Genomic DNA, 23735 nt, shown 5'->3' on the forward strand with positions numbered 1-23735 from the left:
CTTTTTATTTTAGAAAAAATTCTCAGGTGACTTACCTATATTTTTAAGAATATATTTTAGACCAGGACTTTTTAGTTTTATTTCTTGTTCTTCCTAATGTGCCCTTCTTGATAAAAAAAAGACAAAGAAAAAAATGGACCATTTAATCCTAAATTTTTGAAAGTCCATGCTTTTTTCGAGAATAAATGTCAATGTCTTTGACAATAAATGTCAATAATTATGTCAATAAATGTCAATAAATGTCAAAAATGTCGAAAATAAATGTCAATAATTTCAAATGTCTTTGAAATTATAACTTATCTATAACTTATAACTTATCTTGGACATAGTTTTTTCATCGGGCTAGCTATGCTTTTTCAAATATGAACAAAGATGGCTCTGTAGAGAAAATTTAACATCCAATGATTCAGCGAATTCTTTTGTGCAACCAACTTAGTTAAGAACTTGAATAGAAAAATAAAATTTAAAATCAGTTTCTGCACTGCTGAGAAGAGGAAATTTCTATGAGATTTTAAAAACAGTTTTGTTTCTTTTTATAAGTGTGAATGGTGATTATTAAATTTCTTAATTCTGGCTCATTATGCTACTGTTATAAAATATTAGCAACGTTTCCAAAAATGGTGGCGTAAAATCCGCCGTTTTAGTTTTTAGTCTCTAATATGCACGTTATTAAGAAGCTTGTTTATTTTTGTAAGCTTTGACGTTCACATAGTACTATTTTAAATATAAGGCCAAATTAGAACCTTTTTCAACAAAATTGACCAAAAACATGAAGAAAAGAAGATAAATCTAAATTTGACCATTGATGGGATAAGTGAATCTCAAGGCTTTTGAAAGATGTTTTCCAAAAATTCAACGGGAAATTTTTAAGATACCATACTAATTCCAAAAATGTGAATAATGGCCATCATAATTTCTGATCTGAATTATTATGTTAATTGTATTTATATTAATTTATATTAATTATATTATTTACATTATATTAATTATATGTAATTAAGAGACCATTATTTGATGTATAGAGCTGAAGTATAGAATGAAGTATATAGAATAGTACAGAGCTGAATAAAAAGACTTGCAAAAAAAGCTACACCTCACAATTTGAAATTCCGCTTTGAAAAATTGATTTAAATTGCATTATTCAAATCCTTAAAATAAAATTAAGGTTTGATTTACATTAAATTTTAAATAATATGTAATGGATTTAACAATTGAATTTAATAGTTTTGAAATTAAGAATTTAATTGTACCTAGCCTTTAGTTCATAAATATTTACACAAATCAATAAACTGAAACAGTATTTGAAATACTGAATATTTGAGCGGTATTTGTTTATTCATATGCCGATATATTTTGGTAATCTTATAGGAGCACTCTTACTAAACTAGTTTTATTAGTTATAAAAAACTTTTGTTTACATTATTAACTCTACCTGTACTAAACATTGTTTTTAAATGCTTTGAAATGTGACTTTGTTTAATTGGTAAAGTTGACTTCAGATTTAACTTCTTTTTTTTTAATTCATTTTCTTACGTGCCTAACTTCTTATGGAAAATTTCCTGTCGTTGTTCAAAAAAAAAAATGGCTAATTTGTTGGAAAAATGCATGGAAGAATGTGAGAATTCTAAAATATTTGTATAAAAATCAAAGAAGACTGGGTTAAGTTAAAGGCACCTATTAAAAAACACTGATTGTAGCTATACTGATTAAAATAAAACAAGAATTGCGTGGATACTGCAGCTAGTTTAGAAAGGGGACGATCTGGCAAGGTTATTTATGTAGCTTTACTGTCAAAAACATCACGCGTTTATAATATCATCGAAGTTACTTGATTCATTTGTCTTGAGTGGTAAAATAACATTAAAACTCTATGACAAAGTTTCTAGATGTCTCTGTTAGTCCGGCCTAGGTTTTTTTTTTTTTTTTTTTTTTTTTTTTGCTTGCGTGATACTTACACAGGACCAATATTTTATTGTCGAGACAATTTACTACCATCTTCATCATTGTAGTAACTTTGTCAATCAATTTTGGAACCTCAGACTTTTTCGGACAACTTAGCAATTTTTAGGGAGCTTTTTTCATCAATATCAACGGCAATAAAAGATGAGGATGATTATTTAACTGAATAAGTCAGAATTTTCAAATCTTTTATTAATAAACTTAAATCTTAAATAATTAAAATAATGAATAATAAAATAAGGAAAAAATCCTAAATTAGTCAAAGATCCAAGTGACACTTACCCTGTATTGAAGCAACTTTTTTCCTTGTAAACAGATACAACGATTGGAGGGGGGAAGGGGAAAATTTCCCCCCAAGGTTTTATTCCCTCCCTACCAACCTCGATTTTTAAAAAATACCCTTTTTGGTATATTCATTAAAAAAAGGTTGAAAAAACAAACTGTATTAAAAAAAATAGCTTATCGTGCACCTTCATTCAGAAAAGAAGAAAAAAATCCTTCACCCCCACCAGGCCCCACCCCAAATTTTCACCTTATCCGCAATTGTAACCTCTGCGCATAAACAAAAGGCAGGTGCTGATCTCTGCAGAAAAATAAAATAAATAGTCTGCCTAAGGCTAGATTCTAACCTTGTTTTTATTTATTTATTTTTTTAATAAATGAAACCATATTTACTAGGCCTAGAGAAGGAAAAGACTCGAAATACTACGTATAGCTCGCATTGCTTATAAAGTGATATACATTTTTTTTTCACAGACCCCACTGCCTTTCTTTGACGAAACGAATAAGAATTTCAATAGGATAAGTCCTTTATTAGACAGTGAAAAAACAAATACAAAAGTTCTGAATGTTTCGAAGACACAGTCGGTCTTCATCATCAGCAGAAATACTAAAGTATTATAATCAACACAAACTATATTTATACCGAAAAAAATGTGATAGCTTCCGGATCATTGAATGTTACCGGTCCATTCGCTTAATATTCAGAACTTTTGTATTTGTTTTTCAATGTCTAATAAAGGACTTATTCCTTGGTAATATAACAATTAAAAATTAGACATTAATATCAAATATTCGACAAAGAAACTTAAATTAGAGACTCAGATAGTAGTTCAATCAAAGAAACTCAATTAGAAATCAATATCCAGTTTCCGAAAAAGAAACTCAAACCAAAAACTCAAACTCAGGAGCTAAGAAAATATAGAAATAAGGTTACCTATTACAGCATACAAGCAAAATATTTGACCAAGGAAAATATTTTGGCAATGGATTAAAGAAAACTAACCAAGATTCATGTTTTGCATTTAATATCATAAGTAAGTAAAATTGAAAAATGGGATTAATCATATTTACTCCCACAATTTACCCGTGTCATTTAAACATTTTTGCCTCTTAATTACTCGGACTATCTGGCAACAAAAATTTTAATTTTTTATCACATAGACGTACGAATAATTTGTAATCAGTTATATCTAAATAGATTGTATTTAAATAGCTATTAAATAAAAAAAAAGCAAGTTTTTTTTACTGAAAGTAAGGACCGACCTTAAAACTTAAAACGAACAGAAATTATTCCGCATATGAAAGGGACTGTCCCCTCCTCAACGCTTCGCTCTTTACGCTAAAGTTTTTTGCTGTTTAAAAAAAAATTCATATTTCATATACGGAATAATTTCTGTTCGTTTTAAGTTTTAAGGTCGTTCCTTACTTTCAGTTAAAAAAACTTATTTTATTTAATTTTTGAATGTTTTTGAATTAATGAAGGTTTTGATACTGGCTCATCGTGCATAAATTATTAAAACCAAAGTTGACTATTAATTTTACTTTTATTTGGTTTAATTAATGTCTCGAAACTTGTTGAATCTTATTTGCGATTGTTTTTATTATTCACAAATATAAATTACGAACGAGTTAAAATGTGTAACGACCATATATATTCATAGATTTTTAATACGTATATTCGAGGGTTCGGCTACTAGTCAATGCCTCGCTGTTTAAGCTAAAATTCAAATTGTGTTCCAATTCTTTAAAAATGACCTCTTAATCACAAAGGCCGTTATTAAGAATAAATAGCTCTTATGAAAGTACAAAAAATCTTTGGCTTAAAGAGCGAGGTACTAACTAGGGGGTGAACCCAATCATACACATAATATTTTCTGTTCGTTTTAAGTTTTGATATTACTCCTTATTTTCAGTTGGAAAACTTCTTTTTTCATATTTAATTTCTGATCTTTTTTTTAAATAATGCTGGGAAATCCAGCGCCCCCTTCATAGCAATGTCCCTTCCCCCGTGAAAACTTCCTTCATGAAAAGATCCTCCCACATAACCCCCAACCCACCCACCCCCTACTACCAGAAAAAATCCCCCCTGAAAACTTTCCGCCCTCCCCCCGGGGACTTCGGGGGATTAAGTAATCCTAAACGACATATTTATCATATTTTCAACCATGCTGAACAAAATGGCTATCTCAAAATTTTGATCAGGTGACTTTGGGAAAAAAAAGAGCGTGGGAGGGGGCCTAGTTACCCTCCATTTTTTTTTTGTCACTTAAAAAGGGCACTAGAACTTTTAATTTCCGATCCAATGAGCCCTCCCACGATATTCTAGGACCACTGGGTCGATACGGTCACCCCTGAAAAAAAAAAAAATAACACGCATCCGGGATCTTTCTTCTGGCAAAAAATGCAAAATTTCACATTTTTGCAGATAGGAGCTTGAAACCTCTACAGTAGGGTTCTCTGATACGCTGAATATGATCATCGAGGTTCTATAAATTTTAGGGGGTCTTTCCCCCTTTTTTCGAAAATCAGCCAAATTTTCTCAGGCACGTAACTTTTGATGGGTAGAACTAAACTTGATGAAAGTTATATATTTGAATTCAGCATTGAAATCTGATTCTTTTGATGTATCTATTGGTATCAAAAACCCGTTTTCTAGAGTTTCGGGTACCCTTGAGCCGGGTCGCTCCTTACTTACAGTTCGTTACCACGAACTGTTTGATAAAACAGTTATAAACATTTTCATTGGTTGTTCAAATAGTTATATTTGAAAAATTATATTAATTTTTTTTCTTATGAATATGGGCTTATGGTCCCTTTGCACGTTCAGCATTTCTGCAGTTCCACGGTAATAGTTCCAATATAAAATAGAAAAAATAAGGTTACCCATTACTGCATACAAGCAAAATATGAAACAATGGGTTAAAAAATAGTCTCACAAAGACCTGATTTTATAATAAGACTACAAACAAGATTATAAAATCACACTAACAGCAGAAATAAGTGAACTACGCCTCCACAAACATATATTTAATACTAAAATTATGCCTATCTTACATTACGGATCAGAAATATGGGGGTATCAGCCGGCAAAGCAACTAGAAACCCTTCAACTTCAATATTATAAACGAGTTTTTGGCCTACACAATACAACACATACGTTAGTTTTAAAAGGTGATCTTGGTATATTTGACCTGAAATTGAAAAGATATACCCAAATTATCAAATTTTGTTTAAGACTTCTAGAACTTCCCCAGACTAGACTCGCCCGATCAGCGTATGAAGATCTTCTCCTTCAGTGTAAAAAAACATCATGGACAGCACAAATCAAGAGGATATTAGATGAGAATGGATTTTCAAGTTCGTGGGAGAAGGGAAAAGGGCCAGAGGATCATGAAAAGTTCTTCAAGGAATTTAGTTCAAGACTTGAAGACCAAGAAGTGCAACTATGGCAAGCAGCTGTGGACAAATATCCGAGTCTTGCTTTGTATAGAGAAGTAAAAGAGAATTTTGGTCAGGAGTTTTATTTCAAGCTGGGATTGCCCATTAAGTATTTGAGGATTTGGATTCAGATTCGAGCAAATTGTCTTCCAATTTATACTAAGGTTGCAAGGAAAAAGAGGGAAGGTCCGGAGGCCGGGTGTAGTTGCTTGAGATGTGGGGAAAATGATTATGGGTTGGGCCATTTCCTCCTCCGGTGTAAGCCACTATCTCATTTAAGGGGATTAATTACCCAGGAGGGGGAAGATAGGCTGCTTTGTGAGTTAATGAGGTCTAGGACTCCCCGTTATATTGTGGCAGTACGAAATTTTGTATTGATGGGAAGGATGTCAAATGAAGTGTAATTTTTCTTTAGTATGTATTTTTGTATACGGCTTTAGTTGGCTTTTAAATACAGATTATTATTATTATTATCTTCTGCAATTAATATCATAAATTGTATGATAATTATGATAATTAATATCATAAATACACCCAATTTACATAATGGTCTGGCGACAATTAGTTTAATTTTGAATCACACAGAATTATGTTTAATCCGTTATATTTAAGAAGATTATATTTATATAGTTATAAAAGATATATAAACATTTTCAATTTTTTTTTAATAGTTATGTTTCAAAAACTATATTCAAAATATTTGATTTCTTCTGTTTTGAATTTACCTTCCCTTTTCAAGTTTTGCATTTTGTTTTCTGCAGTCCGATGGTATTAGTTTCAATATAAGAGGACCATTTTGATATCTTTCAATAGCTGAGATTTAGCTTTACCCATTTCCGAACGATATTTCTGATATTTGCTTTGCATTTTTCTTAGATTCAAAAGTCCGTTAAGAAAAATGCAAAAATGGGCAAATTTCTCTATTTCTTAAGAAAGTTTAGGTCATACTCGACAGTACCAGTTTTAGGCCTCACAGTCTGGAGGGGGTGCGCATGGTATACTAAAGGAGTGTAAAAATATAAAATAAAAGGATTTTAATGTCAGGTAGCAGACAAAGTGGGAGGGAGGAAGCTGCCCCGCCTTTTCAGGCATAGAATTGCCACTGGTTCTCGAGGAAACAATCTAAACAATATCATCATTGTAGATCAGTGAATGGGTAGACCTGAAATCTTCTAAATCCTAGTAAATTCTCCAGTATTTTAAATTATCAAAGATCAAAATATTGATTCTTACTAAAATTATTAATTTTTTCAACTGATAGTAAATTTTATTACATGTCAAGGGGGTTCAAATGATTAACTGAATCTCTTATTTAAAATCCCTTTTTTCTAAAACTGCACCTTACGTACTTCGAATTAAATTGATGTTCTTTAGTAAAATTATTTATAGCTTGAATGAAGAACAAATTTAATTCTGAAACGAGGGGGGGGGAGGATAACAGGTATATCGAGTGTTAATAAATATATCAAGGGGGTTAATAGGTATTGTAAGGGGGATTATTGGTATATCAAGGGGAAAAACCTTTGGCGTAGGTAAATAAAGCCATAGCCTTCTAACCCAGTCAGATTGTCGCTGGTCTTCTAACGGAGCCTGTTGTCCCAGTGAATCAGCAGGTTCATTTATGTCATCCTCAACTTCTCGCATTTTCATGTAACATTATGCATAGGTCTTTGTTTCTCGCAATATTTCTTCCAAGAGATCCATTAGGTTACGAGACATCCCATAATTTAAAGGATGTGTAAGGCGTCATTCAGCAGCTTCATCGGGGTCTAAAGAGTACATTTGGCCGAATGAAGGTGGTTCAAAATCACCTTCAGGGGCTTGTGATGGATGTGCCGCTAAATTTATTTTGTGATGCATTTTTCCAGCTACTTTGAAGCTGAAAACATTGCGGATTTTGATGGTTTGATCATCGCTTGCGTTGAATGAAGCTAAAGCAAAACATGAGTTCAATTTTTGAACTTTAGAGAACTTTAGAGAGTGAAACTTTAGAGAGCAAGTGATGTCCTATAAAAGGCCAAACCACGTCATTTGGGAATTGTGAAGGTGGCAATGCAATTCGAACAAGCAAGCAGCGACCTCCAAAGGAATTACCTTTGTCAGCTGCTCTTTCCTCGGGAAACTGGAGGACTCCATAGTTAATACATACAACCCTGAAGGGTCCCAATGACTTTTAATTAGCACTTGTGTAGATTACTGCATTTCTATAGGTTCGTACTGGTTTTTGCGCCATTGTTGGATGGCATAGAAAATCGAGACGGCGTTTTTCTTCTAGCGTAATATTTCTTTCTTCTTCATATTCATTTTTGAATCGTTCTGATTCTCGCTGTCACTTATCTTTTAACTGCACAATTCTTCTTTCTTCCCTTTCATTCTTGATACATTCTGGTACTCGCTTTCCCGTGCCTCCTAACCGAACAATTCTTTGTTCTTCACTTTCATTTTGACACGTTCTGATTCTCGCTGTCGCTTGTAATTCTCGCTGCCACTTATCTTTTAATTTCATATTTATCTGTTCTCGCTATCGCATTTATGCTAATCACATATTTATTTATTCTTCATTTTTATTTTTGATTCATTCTGACCCTTTTTGTCGCATGCAATTTCTTTTTTGACTTGTTGGAATTTTCGCTGCCTCTTAGCCTTTAACCACATATTCCTCTGCTCTTCATTTTCGTTTTTGACTCGTTGCAACTGTCGTTGTCGCAAGTATTCTAACCGTACATTTCTTTGTTCTTCATTTTCATTTTCGAGACATTTTTTCAGTGCCCTTCACCTTAGCTGTTCGGATTGGTCTTGTCTCTGTTGATGGTCTAGGTTATCATTGTGATGGTCATTGTGAATTTACATTTCTCGGGTCCTCCTCTGGATCTTGTCTCATTTTATGGTCCAGTTTGTTCTCTTTAAGCAATTGTTAATTAGCTCTTTTCTCCCCTAGGAATTAATAGGAGTTGAATTTTGTTTCAGCGTGGCGACTAGATTTTCCGCCATTCGATGAAAAATATATTTTTATCAGCTGAATTATTGCCGTTATACGGCATATAAATAATCCAGATTAAAGTTTAGAGTTAAACGACAATTTTTGTGCATTTAATTATGCAAAATTGTTATGGTTTATCCATTGCAATGACTAGCCAGATGTGGCTTACTTATAAATTTCAGCGGACTATGTAGCCTTACGATTATAAATTTTGACGGAATTTTTCGGCTTACGATTACGGCTGGAGTAAGAAATTTAGCTCCTTTGGGCTGATGGCCTTTTGCTACCCCTTACACCGAGCAAATTCTATCCAAATATTGAAGTAAGCCCATAAAGTACCTTAAATTCAGATATCAGTTTGGACTGTTTCCCTATGACCAATTTCTTTTTGGACCCAGAACCCACAATTATGATAAAACTGAATTCATTACTTTTCCCAAATAATTATAAAACCGAATTCATTTTTTTGGAAGGTCAAATCAGAAGCTAGAAAATCTGTTCAAAATCCTTTCAATCCGAAATATATATTGGCATATGAAGGGAATATTCTCAATCTCTTGCTGCCTACTTGACAATTCTCATGATTCTGATTTTGGATCCTATAATGCATTACTTCAACCAATTACAGATTGGATAGATTGTTGATAAGTTTTGTAATTTTTTTTCAAGGCCTAGGCAAACAGCTGGGAATCCTTATATACGAAATTTTCCCCTATTCATCAGTGATTATTCAGTAGCCTACTGGTAAATTTTAATATGGTAAATTATAAAACTGTAAAATATAATATTGTAAATTTTAAGCTATTGATAGACAAGAAAATGCTCTTATCAGTGTAAGACTATCTTACAGTCGCTAATTCACTCTTCAATTGGAATAATTGTTAAAATTATGCCCGGCCAAAAATTTTAGTATCATATTTATGTACAACCTTTGGCACCAGTTTCCGTAGCGGACAAAATGAATCTTACAACCTAGTTTAGAATTTTAGATTAAAGAGCATCGATAACTTGTAAGAATGAAAACTGGTACTCATGTAAAAAAAAAAAAAAAAAAAAAAAAAAAAAAAAAAATCCCCAACACAATCTAGAATCATTTAGTCATCACCATCTAACATTTGAAATTTTGGTATAGCCTGATGTTTGATTATAAGTATTTTATTATATAAATATTATGATTATAGTTAAAGATATTTGAGAATCAAATATTTAATACTTCGATTTTAAATCTTTTTTTAGATAAATGGCGGGAGTAAGTATGACTCTCTTATTGGACACATACTTGTTTGTTAGTTTTTGGAAAGGCACGCCTGCCTAGAGTCTCAGGCATGTTGACCAAGAATAAAAAACTGACATAGGATTTTAAAGTTTGAAATTTTATAGTTTTTTTTATTATAGTTATTTTCTTGTTTACCAAGAGTATTTATAGACCCAATTTATAAAAAAATGTTTTGTAATTCAACTGATATTGATGCGTCAAAAACAAGGGTAGAAATACTTATAGAGGAAAAAATTTTGGTTTTGTCTTCGAAGATACATGAGTATTTGCAACTGGTAAATAACTATTTAAGTTAAACCAAACTAGTTACAAAAAAAGCGAAAAAAAGGCCAACTTTCTCAAGTTATTTCGCTACTTGCATCACAGAGCTTGCGTAGAATTTGTTTTGCAGGAATTGACAGCTTAGAAAAGCACAAAATAGGCAAACTGTATGGAATATGCATCGCTGTGAGTCTGAGGCGGAAAGATTCCAGCTGATATTTTATTATATAACTATTATGATTATAGTTACAGATATTTGATAATCAAATATTTAATACTTCGATTTTAAATCTTTTATTAGATAAATGGAGAAATTGCATCCAAGTTTACGATAAGGATGACAAACACAAAAGACAGCTCTGCGGCAGAGGTGGCCTTGGGTCAGTTTCACTCAAGTCACCTGTTGGTCTCGCGGTTGATTCAAACGGGCTCATCTACATTTGTGATACGTGCAATGACAGAATCGTAGTGAGTATTTTTTCAGTTATTTCAGGAAAATTTAACCATTCGAGTATATAACTCGAATATAACTTCTATCGCTAAATAGAAGTTCTGGGTCTGATCATATAGACTCATGGAATAGAAGAGAAGAGAAATTCCCATAGAATATAGAAATTAGAACAGAGAAAATCTAGAAATAGAAAAATTTCTATTCTGATTTCTTCTTTATTTCTAATAGATTTTTTTTAGAGATATTCTCTATTTTCTGAAGTTCTAGATATATAGAGGAGAAGACTTATAGAATAGAAGAGAAATTCTCCTAGAATATAGAAATTCTAGAAGTTCAAATAGAGAAAATTTTGAAAAAGGGAAATTTCTATTCTCATTTCTTCTTTATTTCTAATAAATTCTATTCTAGATATTCTCTATTTTCTAAATTTCTAGATATATAGGAGAGAAGAATCACAGAATAGAAGAGGGAGTCTGAGGGTAATATGTTTAAGCAAATTACGAAGTAACACCTTAATTTCAGATACCAGATGAAACAGGAAAAAAGCCTGATTATGCTAGAAGATAAAGATGGCTAAAAGCCCGTTGCAGCACTATGCCACATAAAGCCAGTCACACTCTTTCTCTCTATTAGCTTACTCGAAGCACTTACTTCAACGCCTTTTAATAGATCCTCAAAAAACTGCGAGCCATTTATTTTATACCCAGCCTGATATAGGACAGCCCTTTTGTATCTTAAGCTGCTTAAGGTCTACTTAGCAAAATGTTCCATAGGTACAATCTGCGGGTATCCAGAGGAGGTTTTCAAAACCCTTAAGCCCCTGTTCAGTGAAGTAAACTTATCAAACCCAATTTCATGGCTTCTAATAATTTACACCAGCCTTACCCTTTGAATAATATGATTCCTAGTCTTACCTAGACTCAGAAAACCGCGTTTTCGCTACAAATAAACATTTTGGAAAAGCGGGATAAAGTTTCCTTTAATTGCATGTTTAAAGTCAAACATGTTTATTTACCATCTGTACGCTAAAAGTATCTTATAATGTCAATTAAATCTTTAAATTTAAGAAGCCCAAACTAAATTGATTTTCGAGCATTCTATACCAAATAACATTATTAAAAAAATTTCCAGGGGCGTAATACGGCACCAGTTCTACGGTGGCATCTAATTTGTAAAGGTTCAACTAAAATAAATTTTTATCGACTCCAGAATCCCTCTGTTTCCCTTAAAATACCTTCCTTTCAATTAACTCAGATGGACCCAAATTGCATATAAATGAAACGAAACAACATTTTGCTAAAATATTATGTTATTTATTAAATTGAATTAAAAGATTATATTAAATTATTATTTTATTAAAAACATTTTATTAAAAAGATTAGCATTTTTGCTGCATCCGTCAATTTGTGTCAGAGAAGAATGCAAATAAAATAAATGGATTAATGGATTTTTTAATCCTTTGACCAGGGTCATCCTTTGACCTTTGACCTCTTAGCTCATACTTGCTAGCCAATGGGTTACCTTCTGAGGAACACTTCGGATGTAGTTTTTTTAATTTTATTTTTCTAGGTTATTAACAAGGATGGGGGCCAAGTTAAAGAGATAGGTGAAGCATCTCGAGAACTTCTTTCAAATGGCAATAAAACAACAAAAACGGAATTCAACGAACCAACTGGTGTGTCCATTTCTGACAATGGCTCCAAAATTATAGTTTCAGATTATGGTAACCATCGCATTAAAATATTTAACAGAGATGGCACTCGTGTCAGCTCTTTTGGATTTAGAGGTACCAGGCGCGGTCAATTTGAATTTCCAGAGTGTATTACAGTTGATTTAAACGGATTAATAATTGTTGGTGATAACGGCAATTCAAGGGTACAAATTTTTCGACCGAATGGTGATTTTGTTTGTGATTTTGGATCAAAGACATCAGATGATTTTAAGTGGATATCTGGTTTGGCACTAACTGCTGATTGTGACATTGTTGTTAGTGATTTTAAAACGCACACTATATCTATACTGTGACCCTGTCAATTATTTTTGACTGACATACAACTCTACAAACAACGAATTATACTGACAGGCTATTTATTATTACCGACTGGTTTACCATCTAAGGTCAAGATGTTGGTTAAATCCATGGAATTCATGACGCATTTTAACGCACAATATTCTACAAGGACTGGTCAAATATGACGAATATTCAATTTGAATTTCTAGATGAGTCACTGCTGAGATATGCAGATGATTAGATGTAGGTGATAAAAACGTTGTGCCAAAAGTATTTTGAAATATTTATGTTTGTCTATTCTAAGAAAGTTGTTTAAACTGTTTTTCTTTTACGTCCATTTGCCTTTGTTTTGTTTTATGTCTTTTGTAAATATTTATAGATAAGCGATAAACTTTTTGGAATATTCTTAATTTTCAAAGACTGACTTTTAATCCAAACATTAAGGCGTATTTTAAGTGAACATTTTGTACAAAAAAAACATAAAGAAAGGAAGATATTTCTCATCCAGAAAAATCCTCACAAACTCACATACTATAACTCAGTGAGTACACCTACAAGCTATTCGCAGCAGATACCTTGCACAAATCTCCAAAGTATTTTGGCATAATATTGGGGATTATACTTACAATAAAAAGATTCTAAGTTTACCCACATACATCATAGGCCTAAATGACATATCAGCGATGCTTGTCGAACCAATTAGCTGCACCATCACCACAACTCTACTTAGGGTTGTAAAGATTGCCTACTTAGGGTTGCCTACTTAGGGCTTTTGTAAAGATTGTAATGAGTTTTAAGTAAAAATACGAGAAAACATGTACCTTTTACAGATATTCATGATTTAATAGAGATTGAGAATTTTCAAACGGCCGAGTATATTTTCTAAAAACTAGTTAACCCTATCATTGGTTCATCTTTTCCAGCTTCTGACTTGATAAGCGGTTTCATTTAAATAAAAACTAGGCAAAAAATTAACTTTAAAAGTTGAAAATATTGCTGTAAGCGTTATTTCATCTTCGTCATGTTCAATCAATAAAAAAATAAAAAACTGGTCTTCTCAAGTGTTCTTTTTTACTCTTCCATAACATACATATGGACATACATATATATATATATATATATATATATATATATATATATATATATATATATATATATATATATATATATATATATATATATATATATATATATATATATATATATATATATATATATATATATATATATATATATATATATATATATTTATAAATCTAACAAAACAGGAATCCCTGCACTTTGTTCTGTAGATTGCAGTTTGAACATCATTTTAAGGCACTTTGCGCACTAGAAGTATCAGGACTTTTATTATTTTAACACAGAGGTGGAATGCAAATTGCAGTATAAGGCAAAAGATTGCGCTTTTGAAATTAATTCTTGATTTGAATTGTCCTAAGGAGAAATCTTCTTCAAATATAAAAGGTTTGAAAGCAAGACCTTCGGTAACAAGGCCTTGTAAAGTCTTGGAGCAAGTGTAACACACTTCCCTGAAGACATAAATAACAGGAGACTCTTTCCCTCCCTCAATAGAAAATAGATTCTATCTGAGCATCCAAAAGATGCTCAGACTACACTCACACTCTTACTACACTCTTAGTCTTACTTCCCACAAAGATTTATTGAGATACGATCATCTCTATGGTGGAACCTCATGCGATCACAACTTCTGTTGGATATTGTAACAACATAAAGGATAGGTTGTGAAGGCGAGTATGAGGTTCCGTTTTGGCAAATAAGGAATGCCAAAAACAGATTTTTCCGTTCATAACTAGATATTTCGAGAGGCTTCTTTGGAAAAAAGCAATTGTTTTATGGATTCTCCACTCCTTCTACATCAGTGCAGGTAAGTATATAGTTACAATTTTGTATTCCACACTAAAAATTTTGTGTAAATACATGTCTCTGCAAATTTATGGCTTTTTATTTGGATATTTTTTGTACTTTATTCTGGAATAAAGCGGCAATACAGCCAAATGATCATGACCACATAAAGCAAAACTCAAACAGTCCAAGCTGGATACTTTTTTTTTTACTTCCTACAAAATTTTATTGAGATAAAATAAATAGTTATAGTAGATGTCATTATGACGGAAATTGATGGGCGACTCGCCTCACACCAAAGAGGCAATTATGGGATTGGACACCCCCTTCCCTTCCCAAAGCACAACAAGGATAGTCTATCTTCCTTCCCACCAAGCTTTGCCTGAGATCAAATGACTGCTTTTGCTAAGTTTCCTCATGAGAAGCATTTAGGAGCCTTCTTCCACATTAATTTAAAGAAAGATGATTAGCCACTTTGCTGCGCGAAGAACATGTAAACGGTTGTACACCAATCTTATGGTCAATGCTTGAGCAGAGAAATGTCTACATTTAGAAAGCGCAGAAATCCAAAAATGCTTGTTTGCACCTAAAAGTTGATAAATAAAAAGACCCCCATCCGTTGTATTTTTATTATAATTCTTTTTGTATTTCGATACAAATATTTCTAAGCTCATTAGAAAATACATTTCAAAATTGTTTTTTTAATGTCATAATTACAAAAGAGAAAACGTTTGAAATATGTTTTGTTTTCAGTAAACTTGAAAAGGTTTTAAAGCCTTTAGAAGAGGTGGGGGGGGGGAGATAGTCCTACTCCCCTTTGTACTAATTCAGTCTGTTTTAGGGTTGAATTGATTTTTTACTTTAAATTCTTTTTTTTTTTTGGATTTATTCGTTGATTCACCTTGCACTGTGTCTGTTCCTTGTAACTTAAATAGTTTCTTAGACCACACTACTTTTCCATTTAAAGAAATTAAGAGACAAAAAACGTCTATAATATAAACAAAACAATGGAAAAAACAAACAAAAAAACAACGAACTTTAAATGATAAAATCCGAAGCTTTTGACTCCACATCCGGGAGCCTTTATCAACGGGAAAACAAAGTTAAACTAAACACAACATATAAAAAAACACAAAAAACAAAAAGTAAATAAAACTCATATCATAATAACCTCCAAAATACTGCAATAACTGTATATAGCACAAAAAACTTACCCAGCTTGGAGTGAATTCATCTGTTATATGTGTCCTTCGTTTTTGGTATGCAAATTCATATGTTCGACTTCGGTCAGGAGAGATCTTTTTTTGTAATATTCCAATTCGGTCTGAACTTAGGCAGGGAGGGGTTCTGTCACCATACCTTTTTAATGCTTGTTTATACCCTGTGCTTTCTCGTATTTTTCCGTCGTGTTTTACGGGTCTAACTAATTTATCTTATATTGCTTATGCAGATAATTTATTAATTATTAGCCGTTCAAAATTCACCCTAGCTAAGTCTACCCAGTTTGTTTCTAAGCTTTTGGAAAAAATTGGCCTCGTGCTTAATGCTGAAAAATGTGAATATTTAGTTTTCAATGCTAAAAACCCAAGTAGTGATTTGAGTTGTAGTTCTTTTTCAGTTAAGCTGGCTCCTGCGTTGCGTTGGCTTGGGATTAGTATCTGCTCTTCTATTTCAGCTATCCGTGCTAGTGCACTTGCAGATATTAAGAATAAGCAGACCAGAAAACCACCCTCTGGGTAAGAAAGGTGGCGGAATTCTGTTCTTTATCCGTAATGATTTATATCCAAGTGGCAAACTACAAAAGGCAATACTACTCTTGATTTAATTTGCACTAATCTTTCGAAGTTTTACAAACCCGTCTCCACTCTGCCCCCTCTAGGGGGTAGTTACCACTTTAGCCTTTTCCTATCTCCACTGGCTAAAGTTTAAAAGTCGGTTTCTATAACTGAAACCGCTTATAGACCTCTCACTGACTCAGGACTTTTCAATTTTGGCTCCTGGATTACTACTGAAAATTGGTCCACTGTGTATCAAGCAAATGACGTTAACTACATGGCTTTGTCCCTCCAAAATCTATTGAGGAGTAATTAATAATTCCACTTCCCTGAGAAAAAATTTAAAACGTGTTCTACAGATAAGCCTTACCTTACTGAGTCTTTTAAAAAACTTATAAGAAAAGAAATCAATTTTTTCAAAGCAGGTCACATTACTGAGGCTAATAGTCTAAGGAAGTTCCCAAAGAAAAAATTAAGAAAAGCAGCTTCTAATTACTATAATAATAAAGTCAAAGATCTATATTCTAACAAGCCCAAGCAATGGTACAGAAAAATTAAAGAAATATGTGGAAAAAGTCCTTCCGAAATTGATTTTCATCTCCCTGAACCCCTAACAAGACTGCCAACGATCTAAACTTGTGCCTTTAGTCCATCGGGCCAAGTCACCCCCCTTTCACTGGCTGAAGTCAAACTAGTCTTCGTAAAACGTCCTTCCCCTTTATTTCTCCCTCCGGTGTTATAAATAATATTCTAAAGCTAAGAAAATCAAGTATTTGACACTTGAACATCCCAGTTGGCTTAATTAAAGCCTTTTCAGAAAAATTGCTGAACTTTTATCAAGTCTTTTCAACTACATTAGAAAATTTAGTAAATTCCCAAGTTGCTGAAAACAAGGTTTTATAACACCTGCGCCCAAAAAATACGCCAGTCTGACTTTCGCCAACATTCGCCCCATTACACTCACTTCTGTTTTTTTCCAAACTTTATGAAGGTTTCCTCTGTGACTGGCTTAAGGATAAAATTTGTCCGCGTATTGACACCCGGCAGTTTGGTAACTTAAAGGAAACTTCCACCACCCATTACCTTGTGCACTTAATGCATACCATGGTAAATAACAGTAGAATGGCCTTATTGACTCCGAACGGGACTCCTTATATGGGCATAGAATACGGACGGGACTCCAAATAAGGGCATAGCCTCCCTAGGGAGAAAGATTGCGTAATGGGGTCAATGACCTCTTTTTCCAAGGTCGATTTATTTGATGTTTCTATGTGTAATAGCTCCGGGGCGATGGTTGCACATGCGCATTGAATTCTAACGGGAACAATGTTATTGATCTGGGACTCGAGGGGGAAGTGAATTTCCGAGAACTTGATTGCGTAATCGATTGCGAATGTCATGGTGTCCAGAAATAGTATTTGTTGTTGTTGCTCTAGGCAATGATATGAGTTTCCCGGAATTTGGAACACCTGTGCTGTCGACCTCAATTCACCTATCGTGAATCAATAATTCCCCTTAGAAACAACAAATTAATTTCCCCTTTCTTGACAGATCAATCAATCAATGACATCATCTGTCAGACTTTAAAAATTTTCGCCCTAGAAACATTTCTCCAGGAATAGATCCAAATCATTAATGTCTTTGCCTCGGGAACAACTCTTTTGGTCGAACTCCAAAGGATATTAATAACCAAAGGCCATGGAAACAATTAGGCAAGAAACATCTTAGCGATGAATTGTTTTAGCGCGCGAAAAGGTTTCCTATTAATTTGAAATGCGTTAGCGCAGAGATGCCAATAACAAAGGAACACGCTGAATTTACGTTTAGGGATTATTTGGGCGAAACCGTTTTAGACATTTTAGGGAACTATTTCGGCGAAACAGATAGAGACATTTTAAAAGAAGATTATTGAAGAGATTTTAGAAGAGAATTTGAGTGTGGTCGTTATAATACACAAGTTTCATTTGAACAGTGTTGTGAGGTCCTCTAACCCAACCCCAAAGGGTTTCAATCCTCCTACCCCAACCCCGAAGGAATCCCCCGGTCCTCAAAGGCCCCCCAGGCTCCCAAAGGCCCTCCACCGGTCCCCAAAGGTCCCCCAGGCCCCCAACTGCCCCCCGGACACTCAAAGGCCCCCCCAAGCTCCCAAAGGACCAATGGGGCCCCAAAGGCCCACCCCAGACCCCCAAAGACCCTCCCCGGGCCCCCCAAAGGCCCATCGAGCTCCCAAAAGACCAACGGGGTCCCAAAGACCCTCCACCGGTCCCCAAATGTCCCCCAGGCTCCCAACTGGCCCCCGGACCCCCAAAGGCCCTCCCCCGGCCCCCAAAGGTCCACCGGGCTCCCAAAGGACCAATCGGTCCTCAAGTGCCCCCCACACCCCCAAAGGCCCCCCCCGTGCCCCAAAGGCCCGCCCCCAGTATCCCAAAGGGCCTCCGCCGGTCCCCAAAGGCCCATCGAGCTCCCAAAGGACCAACGGGGTCCCAAAGACCCTCCACCGGTCCCCAACTGCCTCTCCAGACCCCCAAACGCCCTCCTCAGACCCTCAAAGACCCTTCCCTGGTCCTCAAAGGACCCCGGACTCCCAAAGGACCACTCGACTCTCAAGGGTCCTCCACACACCCTCCCCGGGCCCCCGTCGTTCGGTGTGGGGTGTTGTCTGAAACCTATGGTTTGGGGTGTGTAGTTTTCTACTTCAGGCTTTTCTGAGGTAAGGTTTCCTAGTATTTCCGAGGTGAATGTTGTCTGAAACCAATAGTTTGGGATGAGTAGTTTGCTTTTTCAGGCTTTTATGAGCTAGGTTTCTTAGCCTTTCGTTGGTGTGTGTTGACTGAAACTTATGATTTGGGATATGTAGTTTTCTATTTTTGACTTTTCTGAGTTGGATTTCTTAGTCTTTCATTGGTATGTGGTGTCTGAAACCTATGATTTGGGATATGTAGTTTGCTATTTTTGACTTTTCTGAGCTAGATTTCTTAGCCTTTCATATGTCTGTGTTGTTAGAAAATTATGATTTGTGATGTTTAGTTTGCTGTTTCAGTCTTTTCTGAGCTAAAGTTTTATAGCATTTCCTAGGTGAATGTTGTCTGAAACCAATAGTTTGGGATGAGTAGTTTGTTATTTTTGACTTTTCTGAGCTAGGTTTCTTAATCTTTCTTTGGTGTGTGTTGACTGAAACCTGTGATTTGGGATGGTTAATTTGCTATTTTTGACTTTTCTGAGCTAGATTTCTTAGCATATCATATGTGTGTCCTTTCATAAACTTATGATTTGGGATATGTAGTTTGCTATTTTTGACTTTTCTGAGTTGGATTTCTTAGTCTTTCATTGGTGTGTGGTGTCTGAAACCTATGATTTGGGATTTGTAGTTTGCTATTTTAGACTTTTCTGAGCTAGGTTTCTTAGCATTTCATAGATATGTGTTGTCAGAAAATTATGATTTGGGATATTTAGTTTGCTATTTCAGGCTTTTCTGAGCTAAGGTTTTCTAGTATTTCGTAGGTGAATGTTGTCTGAAACCAATAGCTTGGGATGAGTAGTTTGCTATTTTTGACTTTTCTGAGCTAGGTTTCTTAGTCTTTCTTTGGTGTGTGTTGACTGAAACCTGTGATTTGGGATGGTTAATTTGCTATTTTTGACTTTTTTGAGCTAGATTTCTTAGCATATCATATGTGTGTCCTTTCAGAAAATTATGATTTGGGAGGTGTAGTTTGCTTTTTGGACTTTTCAGAGCTAGGATTCTTAGTCACTCATAGGTGTTTGTTGTCTGAAACTTCGAGTTTAGGATGAGTAGTTGGCTATTTCAGACTTTTCTGAGCTAAGGTTTCTTAGTATTTCGTAGGTGAATGCTGTCTGAAACTTATGATTTGGGATATGTAAATTACTATTTCGGGCTTTTTGAGTTGGATTTCTTAGTCTTTCATAGGTGTGTGGTGTCTGAAACCTATGATTTGGGATGTGTAGTTTGCTATTTTCGACTTTTCTGAGCTAGGTTTCTTAGCCTTTCATAGGTATGTGTTGTTAGAACATTGTGATTTGGGATGTGTAGTTTGCTATTTCAGGCTTTTCTGAGCTAAGGTTTTCTAGTATTTCGTAGGTGAATGTTGTCTGAAAGCAATAGTTTGGGATGAGTAGTTTGCTATTTTTGACTTTTCTGAGCTAGGTTTCTTAGTCTTTCGTTGGTGTGTGTTGTCTGAAACCTATGATTTGGGATGTGTAGTTTGCTATTTTTGACTTTTCTGAGCTGGATTTCTTAGTCTTTCATAGGTGTGTGTTGTCTGAAACCTATGATTTGGGATTGGTGGATTGCTACTTTTGACTTTTCTGAGCTGGATTTCTTAGACTTTCATAGGTGTTTGTTGTCTGAAACCTATAGTTTGGGATGACTAGTTTGCTATTTTTGACTTTTCTGAGCGAGGTTTCTTAGCCGTTCATAGGTGAGTGTTGTCTGAAACCTGCGATTTGGGATATGTAATTTGCTATTTCTGACTTTTCATAACCGGATTTCTTAGTCTTTCTTAGGTGTGTGGTGACTGAAAACTATGATTTGGGATGTATGGGTTGCTATTTTTTGACTTTTCTGAGCAGGATTTCTTAGCCATTCATAGGTGTGTGTTGACTGAAACCTATGATTTGGGATGGTTAATTTGCTATTTTTGACTTTTCTGAGCTAGATTTCTTAGCCTTTCGTAGGTGTGTCCTTTCAGAAAATTATGATTTGGGAGGTATAGTTTGCTTTTTGGACTTTTCAGAGCTTGGATTCTTAGTCACTCATTGGTGTTTGTTGTCTGAAACTTCGAGTTTGGGATGAGTAGTTGGCTATTTCAGACTTTTCCGAGCTAAGGTTTCTTAGTATTCCGTAGGTGAATACTGTCTGAAACTTATAATTTGGGATATATAAATTATTATTTCGGGCTTTTCTGAGTTGGATTTATTAGTCTTTCATAGGTGTGTGATATCTGAAACCTATGATTTAGGATATGTAATTTGCTATTTCTGACTTTTTATAACCGGATTTCTTAGTCTTTCGTAGGTGTGTGGTGTCTGAAACCTATGATTTGGGATGTGTGGGTTGCTATTTTTTGACTTTTCCGAGCAAGATTTCTTAGCCAATTCATAGGTGTGTGTTGACTGAAACCTATGATTTAGGATGGTTAATTTGCTATTTTTGACCTTTCTAAGCTAGATTTCTTAGCCTTTCATAGGTGTGTCCTTTCAGAAAATTATGATTTGGGAGGTATAGTTTGCTTTTTGGACTTTTCAGAGCTAGGATTCTTAGTCACTCATAGGTGTTTGTTGTCTGAAACTTCGAGTTTGGGATGTATAGTTGGCTATTTCAGACTTTTCTGAGTTAAGGTTTCTTAGTATTTCGTAGGTGAATGCTATCTGAAACTTATGATTTGGGATATGTAAATTACTATTTCGGGCTTTTCTGAGTTGAATTTCTTAGTCTTTCATAGGTGTGTAATGTCTGAAACCTATGATTTGGGATGTGTAGTTTGATATTTTTGACTTTTCTTAGCTAGGTTTCTTAGCCTTTCTTAGGTATCTGTTGTCAGAAAATTATGATTTGGGATGTGTAGTTTGCTATTTCAGGCTTTTCTGAGCTAAGGTTTTCTAGTATTTCGTAGGTGAAGTTGTCTGAAGCCTATAGTTTAGGATGGTAGTGTGCTATTTTTTAGTTTTCTGAGATAGGTTTCTTAGTCTTCCGTTGATGTGTGTTGACTGAAACCTATGATTTGGGATACGTAGATTGCTATTTTTGACTTTTCTGAGCTGGATTTATTATCCTTTCATAGGTGTGTGTTGACTTAAACCTATGATTGGGATGAGTGGTGTGCTATTTTTGTCTTTTCTGAGCTAGATTTCATAGCCGTTCATAGGTGTGTGTTGTCTGAAACTTATGATTTGGGATGTGTAGTTTGCTATTTGAACTTTTCAGAGCTATGATTCTTAGTCCGTCATAGGCGTTTGTTGTCTGAAACTTCTAGTTTGGGATGAGTAGTTTCACTATTTCAGGCTTTTCTGAGCTAAGGTTTCTTAGTCTTTCATAGGTGAATGTTGTCTGAAACCTATGATTTGGGATTTTTAAATTACTATTTCGGGCTTTTCTAAGTGGGATTTCTTAGTCTTTCATAGGTGTGTGTTGTCTGAAACCTATGATTTGGGATGGGTGGATTTCTACATTTGACTTTTCTCAGCTGAATTTCTTAGCCTTTCATAGGTGTTTGTTGTCTGAAAACTATAGTTTGGGATGACTAGTTTGCTATTTTTGTCTTTTCTGAGCTAGGTTTCTTAGCCGTTCTTAGGTGAGTGTTGTCTGAAACCTAGGATTTGAGATATGTAAATTACTATTTCGGGCTTTTCTAAGCTAGATTTCTTAGTCTTTCATAGGTATGTGTTGTCTGAAACCTATGATTTGAGATGTGTGGGTTGCTATTTTTTGACTTTTCCGAGCTGGATTTCTTAGCCGTTTATAGGTGAGTGCTGTCTGAAACTTATGATTTGAGATGGTTAATTTGCTATTTCCGGCTTTTATTAGCTAGGTTTCATAGCCTTTCATAGGTGTGTGTTGTCAGAAAATTACGATTTGGGATGTGTAGTTTGCTATTTGAACTTTTCAGAGCTAGGATTCTTAGTCCATCATTGGTGTTTGTTGTCTGAAACCAATAGTTTGGGATGACTAGATTGCTATTTCAGGCTTTTCTGAGCTAGATTTGATAAAAACTTACACACACACACACACAAAAACTTACACCCACACTCAAAAATTACACCCACTAGCAAAAACCTAACATGCACACAAAAACTTACATGTACACAAAAACTTACACACACACTAAAACTTACACACACACACACACAAAAAAAACTTACACACACACACACACGAAAACTAATCCACACACACACACACACACACACACATACACACAAAAAACTTACACATGCACACGAAAACTTACATGCACATAAAAACTAACATGCACACAAAAACTTACACACACGCACAAAATCATACACGCACACACAAAAACTGACACACACACACACACCAAAACTTACACACACACACCAAAACTTACACACACACACAAAAAAACTTACACACACACACACAAATTAAAACTTACACACACACACACACCAAAACTTACACACACACGCAAAAACTTATACACAAACAAAAACTTACACACACACACACACACAAAAACTTACACATACAGAAGAAAACTTAAATGCACACAAAAACTTAAATTCACACACAAACTTACACACACACACACACACACACACACACACACACACACACACACACAGACACCCACTCACACACACACACACAAACACACACAATATAAATTACACACACACTCAAAAACTGACACACACACAAAATCTTACACACACACACACACACACACACACACAAACTT

General features: G+C 34.6%; 1 protein-coding gene across 1 annotated transcript in view; it reads left to right on the forward strand.

Moving 5' to 3' along the window:
• Positions 1–13606, forward strand: part of LOC148949772 (uncharacterized) — a 147805-nt gene extending 134199 nt beyond the window's left edge. Inside the window, exons 6-7 of the mRNA XM_089093087.1 lie at positions 10498–10664; positions 12217–13606. Coding sequence (XP_088949213.1) covers positions 10498–10664; positions 12217–12672 — 623 coding nt within the window. The 3' untranslated portion in view covers positions 12673–13606. The remainder of the gene's footprint in view (positions 1–10497; positions 10665–12216) is intronic.
• The last annotated feature ends 10129 nt before the right edge of the window (positions 13607–23735 follow it).

Source organism: Artemia sp. Qi Xiang Cuo, chromosome 8 (genome assembly GCF_049724085.1).
Source record: "Artemia sp. Qi Xiang Cuo chromosome 8, ASM4972408v1, whole genome shotgun sequence".
In the NCBI taxonomy this organism is placed as follows: Eukaryota; Metazoa; Arthropoda; class Branchiopoda; order Anostraca; family Artemiidae; genus Artemia; species Artemia sp. Qi Xiang Cuo.